At 40.0% G+C, this 7031-nt stretch overlaps 2 protein-coding genes across 2 annotated transcripts; one reads left to right on the forward strand and one right to left on the reverse strand.

Annotated features, from left to right (window-relative positions):
• Window positions 1-263: 263 nt before the first annotated feature.
• LOC121940781 (exostosin-1c-like) lies at window positions 264-1604 on the forward strand. The gene is made up of 2 exons (XM_042483475.1): window positions 264-714; window positions 829-1604. Exons 1-2 carry the CDS (start codon window positions 466-468, stop codon window positions 1012-1014), a joined length of 435 nt encoding a protein of 144 aa, XP_042339409.1. The 5' UTR covers window positions 264-465; the 3' UTR covers window positions 1015-1604.
• A 1538-nt stretch (window positions 1605-3142) lies between these two features.
• On the reverse strand, window positions 3143-6216 carry zgc:114119 (Mediator of RNA polymerase II transcription subunit 30-like; the record flags this gene model as incomplete). The annotated part of the gene is made up of 3 exons (XM_042483474.1): window positions 3143-4371; window positions 5731-5820; window positions 6058-6216. Coding segments are annotated over 3 exons (345 nt in total), but the record flags the coding sequence as incomplete, so codon positions are not given.
• Window positions 6217-7031: the final 815 nt, after the last annotated feature.

A 7031-nucleotide genomic window follows, 5' to 3' on the forward strand; every position in this document is an offset into this window, starting at 1 on the left:
GCTGCATTGCCTATTTATTGCCTGAAATGTTTTCAGAATCATATTTTAGTGACCGTTTAGCTGTAAAATGAGAAAGTTTGTGACCCGGCTGCATGTTGGATACAGTAAAGCCAAAATCAAACACCGGTTAGAGCAAACTTTCTCATTTCACTTGTCACTAAAATGTATTTCTGAAAACATTTCAGGTGAGAAACAGGCAATGCAGCAACAAAATCTTGATTCATATTTGAGTTTGTCAGTTCGACCGCAGTTCACCGGCAGTTTTTGACAGCCGTGTTGGAGACTCCGAGGCTCTGATTGGTTATTTTCAGTCGGCTATGGAAGATTCTTGCAAATGCCATTGGCAGCAGTAAGGAGGCAAAGGAACATGATCTTTTAACATATTCTGTTGTGTTGAAAAAAAAGTGTGAAAACAAAAAGTTATTTTCATAAAGGTTACCAAATGTAGCTTTAAGAATGTCCTGAATGCTAACGACCTTTTCACTATTTTATATTTTAATAGAATTATACACATTCCTGTTTAACCCTTATACCCCCCACAGGTACTACCACTACCTGTTCTCCCACTACCTGCCCCAGTCTCTGCGGACTCTGGTGGATCGCACCTCCAACTGTGAGGACATCCTGATGAACTTCCTGGTTTCTGCTGTAACCCACCTGCCGCCAATCAAAGTGGCTCAAAGGAAGCAGTACAAAGAGTTGCCCAATCCACAGGTGGGTATCCGTTTGTCCGTCTCGATTTCGTTTAGTGCTGCGGTCTGTCGATGCTGTTGACTCAAATGTCAGGTCAGCGCTGGATGACAAATGACGTCTTGTTCTACCTCTCAGGGTACAAAGAGTGTCCCCTGGGCCAACCCGGAGCACTTCAACCAGCGGCAGGAGTGTGTCAACACCTTCGCCAACTGGTTTGGCTACATGCCCCTGGTCCACTCTCAGTTTCGCCTGGACCCCGTGCTCTTCAAAGATCAAGTGTCTGTCCTCCGCAAGAAATATAAAGACCTGGAGAGAGCGTGAAAGTGACGGACAAAATGGGCTTGAAAGCATTGAGGTCTGGTTTAGTGGCCTTTTGGACAGGCAAATGGACCAATCAGTGGTGGACAGTCGTGATGGGATACTCACAGCTGTCTGGGATGTGTTAAAAGTGGCAGCGTGGTCCATTTGTGACATGGACAATCATCAGACAGACCCTGGTGGACTGTTCTGGACTATATACATATAAATAAAAAGAGAAAATGGCCTATAGAAGTTTAAAAGGAGCTTTGAAATGATTCTCCCTTCTCCACGAGTCTGGTAAGACAGCAAAGGAAGAAATTTCAGGGGCCTTGAAAGGGTCCTTGATATCAGGCCTTTCACTGAGAAAGGACAATCTCGATTGGACGGCAAAAAAAATGAGCATGTGTGAACACTTCAGATGTCAGTGCTATTGCTGTGAAAACGGGAAAGAAATGGCCATCTCATGCCAGAAGGAACTGGTATCGGTGCCATGCACTCCAGCTGTCAATGTGTGTCTCAGCGTTACTGTGCAGGGACTGTCGCCATGGAAACAGATCATTTCACATCAAAATGCTAACTGTTAAACCAATAAAATGATTTATAAATGCAAATTCTGGCATAATGCTAGACGGAGTTCAAGTTTTTTCTCCCTTACTTGGCAAACACACACTCAAAGACATCCAGGACATATATTTTCAGCAAAATCAGGGAACCAGATTGTCCCATGAAACAATTTAAAATACTCAAGTAGTAAGACATATCAGTGAGGCCAAAAGTAACTGGACACATTTGGATCCCATGTACCAGAGAGACAGGAGGAGATCATTTCAACCATATTCAGAGTAAAAGAAGCATCCTAGGCAATGCAGACAGCATTTTTCTAAGAATGTAAAGAAAGTAGAGATATTATGTTGATTTAGATGGCACTCAGCTTGTGGTGCTCAGAACGCCAAAAAGTACATTCGAAAAAATCAAAAGCAATGTCTATTTCCTGAAATCATGACCCGTTTAGACAAGATAATCCACAGACCTCGTTAGGAACAGTTTCATGTTTCAACTGTAACACTGCAGAGAAGGCAGCGTGCACGATAGATGAGAGGCTCGTCTTTAAAGCATAAGATGTAAACATAAATGGCTGCGTGGGCCGTTGCTCTAGGTGAATGTGAGCAGATGCATTCAGTAGGAAGAAAACAGTTCCTGTTACTGTTGAGTTTTTCAAATGTTGAGTGCCATCTAGTTCAATCATACTGTAGAGAAGGCAGAAATTTCTACAGCCGATATCTCCAACAGTCTGCAACTCACACCAAAACAATCTACACTGATAAATGGCACTACAGGTAAGAGGAAAAATATCTATTTTTGATTTTTGGATGAACTGTCCCTTTAACCATCTTAATTAGTCTGATCTAAAAAACTAACTTTTTTTTCATTCATTATCAATTAATCTGGCTTTTCCCCCTAATTATTTAATGAATCATTTGTTCTATAAAATAACAGAAAAATACCCATCACCAAGGTGACATTTTCAAGTCCAAAAGCCATCAGAGAGGAAATTAAAAGAATACTATGATAATAGTACTGCTACTTAATATTCCAGTTTACAGGAAATAACTACACCCACTTCACATTGGGTAAACAAAAGCAGCTCATGTAACCTGAGACGAGCATATTTTCCTGATCTGATGGGTAGGCTGATAATTTGTGCCGTGTAGCGAGCCTTGCACAGTTGAAAATCCTGGGTTTTTTTTTTCCTAGCAATCAGTCTGATGGAGAGACCCTTTGGGCAGATTTGGACTGGCTATGAAATTATTCTAAATACAATTACAGTAATCAAAGCGCTGCTCGATCACATGTCATCTTTGTTTTTGTGTCTCTGGGAATCTCATAGTCTTTGATGTTGTATCGGAGCGCTACAGTGATGAGCTGTTGGTGCGTAAAGAAAGATAAAAACAAACAGACAGGGTCGCAATATGCATCAGTGTGTGCTGGTGGATGCGCCTTGATGCACTTCTACGTAATCTCAATTGTGAAGGAAATCATGCATCCCCACATCTGCCCTCTGGGTTGGAACTGAAACAATGACGCACATACTGTGAAGTCTGGCCTGTTTTGTATGTAAACACAGAACTTAGAAATATATATTCAGAAATTTTGTTTAAAAAAAAAAAGAGTTTATTTCATACAAAACAGAAATGACCCCAGTAGACCTACGTTTTGTCCCACAGTTTACAAAAATAAATTCACAAGCAAGCAAGTCTCAACACCCTCAGGGTAAACAGGTGTGCTGTCTCGCACTCAGGAAGCTAATCTCATTAAGCACACGTGCACGCACACACACTCACACACACACACTTATGTACAAAGCACCTGAGATACATAGCTGCCAAGGGGCTAATTTGAATTCTGAACTCATAGTGTTTCTACAACTGACAGAGCATAATAAGGGCAATTGTTCGTATTGTGAACACAGTCGTCAGATCAGCTTCTGTGCTTTCTGGATGAATTACCTGCAATGAATTCAAGTCTGTCTGGTGTCGAGTCAGCACCCGAGGGCAAAACACCGTGAATGCGGCATTTTAAGAAAACTTTTTGTTTTTACCTGAGGCAATACAGGTTTCAACTCATTATTTAAACGGTAGAAAAACAGGAGTCCATAACATATTTGAATAAACACAGTGACAAAATAACAGTTGTAGAGCACTTGGCAAACATAAATTGGGTTGTTGGCTGCTTTGTACAGAAAGACAACGATTCTTGGTGTCAGTCTATCAGGTTGTTTTTTTGTTTTTTTTAGCTTAAATTAAAGAGACACGTAGGTATTTTTCAACCTGGATCACTGAATGTTTTTCTGTCTACGTGACTGATGGAGACAACAATTGTTGAAATTGGTCCAGTTTTGGGAGAGACCAATCCAGCCACAGCAGCCAAACAGGCTGCAATGTAACCCCAATGAGCACCTGTGCAGAGACAATTTATGTCAACCGAAAGTGCTTGTTTTTGCCGCTGACAATGTTAAAAAATATAGGAAACATAGGAAAATAGGGTCCGGGTTAGCCTTTAAGTCTTATCCTATCTAAATAACTTTCCCCCTCAACAACTTTAATATAATACATAGTAAACACAGGTGAACTGTGACATGTCAGTTTCAGTAATGAAGTGCCAAAACAAAGGAGGTGTACCAAAGTGAAAGGTCCCGAAAATTCCCTTATTTCACCTGTTTTTTAAAGAGTTAAAGATTAGAGAGTCTGTGGAGGAATGTATCTTTTAAAAAGAGTGAAACTATCATTTCCTGAGCGTCAGCATGGCGTTGACATCCCACAGCAGGTTCCTCATCTGATCCATCAGAACCTTCATCTCCTGGTTCTTCTGACGCACCTTCTGCAGGAGAACCAGGGAGACACACGACGTCCCTCAGTTAAGCACATGAACCACAGCTTTAACATTCACTCGCTGTAAATATCATTAAAGGCTGATTCACGATTATTCCTGCTGGAGGATTCTGAGAGTAAAAACAGATACTTTTTCATTTGTGTGCCACTATGCTGTTAATAAAATAAACAAGCTCCGCAGCCTGAGGCAAACATTTCCACTGTTTTTCCACTGGCTGCCTGATGGCAAATCTACCTGAAATCTTCATCCCACTGGAATATTACCTCTAATGTTTACAACATTAACGCTCTGATTTTAAATTGGCCTAAATTGCAGACAATAGATGTTTTCTGCACCCACAGCAACAAGGTGTACCCTCGCCTCGGTGTCAGCACTGCCACCTAGAGGCTTTCTTCTATAAGCAAAGAGCAAAAAAAAGATTCAAAATAAATGTCAGCCTGAACTGCGAGGTAGAAATATTGTGTCACCCAGGTATCTGTATATTTTTGTTGTTTAAGACAAGGCAGCAGTGTTGGACTACAAATGAAAACATGTCTTTTTCATGCACTGGTCTATTTTAAGATTTTGGGCTATTTTGCTTCAATGTCTTCTTTAAGACTAAGAGGAATGAAAACATCCACAATGTGCATTTAGGTTTATTTTACTTCAGATTTCTGTTCTGGAAATGTTGGGGAAAAAAGCATTTTAATTATAAAATGCCTGATTTGGATATTTAAACATGAAATTCCAGAGAACTTTTAACACCAACAATAATTTTCTTAATGTAAATAATCAACTCGTGAGGTTTTACGGTGATAGCTACACTTTAAATTATTTTCCTTATTCACCTGTAATGTCTTATTTTCTTCTTAAGATAAGTTTTTTTCATACTTCAGTCGCACTTTCAGACACCAAACTTTACAGTTTTATTCCTATCTATAGTCTGAGGGTTTTTATAGGCCGATTTCTTCATATATCATTTATAGCTTGATTTATAGAACATTTTATTCCTCAAAACATGGCAGATTTTTGTATGGCTGTTGACAGTAGTTTCTGATTTATGTAGTGATAAAAACAGATATTGACTCTAACAGGTCCATTGTGTCTCCCCTAAATTATCTTTATATCTTGACAGACCAAGTGTTACTGAAATATTTGAGCAATACGCGGCATATTACACTGATTTGTAATTTACAGCGTGTATCTTATTTATTAGTGCGTGGGTGAGTGCAGGAAAACTGCTGCAGCATAGGGATTTGTGTCGGTCTCTATGACTCTTACGACTCAAATGCAGAAAATAACCATTTTTCAGTATGTGAGAAGTAACTGCTAATTATTACTTGTGACAGAAAGAAAACAGAAACACACCTCCAGGACCTCTTTTCTCTCCTGGTAGACAGCAGGACTGCACGGCTCCACTTTGACAGAAACCAGCTCCTCTCCCACGAACGGCAGAAGCTGAGGACACAGAATACATAACGATAAGTTTTCCCCCGTCTGTCTATGAACGCAGAAGGTTGTGACGCTGAAAGACCGGAAGAAAGTGTTAAAAAAAAAGGCAAATGTCAAAATTCTGTAAATGCATTCAATTAAGCCTGGTCATTTTCTATGTCCTTCTAATGTGTTTCAAGATTAATATTTGTTTTGTATTCCCTATAAAAAAGAAACATCGAAGCAGAAATGTTGGGTTCTGACCTCTGATGGTCCCTCCTGCAGGTCAGAGGTCATCTCCACGCAGCGTTCATACAGGAGCCGGAGCTTTCTAAACAGCAGGGCGAGCTGCCGTAGGTGTTCCTGCAGCTTCCCAAAGCGATCCTGGTACATCGCCTGGCTCTGCGTCACACCGTTAGGAAGCTACAACAAAGACACAACGTCTCTCATTAATCACATTCACTGTTTTAATCCCAAACGTCTCTCTCCTTTGTTTTTTTTTAAGTGTATTAGATATAAAAGCACATGGATGGTGATGCTTCAAGACGGGTAAAATGCACAACTTTTGAGTCCATGGTCCTGATGCTGCGCCTTTACTCTGACAGTTTTCAGTGCAGGAAGAAAAAAAAAGCACTCCCTCAGTTTAATGCACAAGGACAAGCTGGAAGAGAAGAGTGATACACTGAGAATCACAGCGAGAGACAATTAGAGACAGATCAAGTTGAGATGGAAGGATGAGTGAGACAGATGCTGACAAGCATGCCAAGCAGGTACGCCAGAAAGGAGGACGGGACAAATGCAGACTGACAGACAACAGAGGAACCCAGTAAGCTCAAAAAACTGCAGCCATTCATTTACACACACCTGATGGAGGACCGAGAAGACCAGACTGCAGATTACACTGATATTTTCTCACAGTAGCTAAAGTAAAATTGTCATCTCTGATAGCAGTAAAGAACTAAATACTAACACTATCTAACCAGTCATCTACGTAGATAGAGGTGGACAAAAAAAATTATTTGACAACTCAACTGCGCAAAAATAAATGTACAACAATTTTATTAATCTATTAAAAGAGACATATTTCATTTCCAGCATCTCCAATGTGAAAATACACTGCTATTAAAACATTATAAAAGGACTTTTTAAAGAAAATTGTTATCCAGAGAAAATAAGCAACTGCAAAATGACACTTTAGCCTGTAGAATTTGCAACTAAATTTATTTTCTAAATATTTA

Source organism: Plectropomus leopardus, unplaced genomic scaffold, assembly GCF_008729295.1.
Source record: "Plectropomus leopardus isolate mb unplaced genomic scaffold, YSFRI_Pleo_2.0 unplaced_scaffold9400, whole genome shotgun sequence".
NCBI lineage: Eukaryota > Metazoa > Chordata > Actinopteri > Perciformes > Serranidae > Plectropomus > Plectropomus leopardus.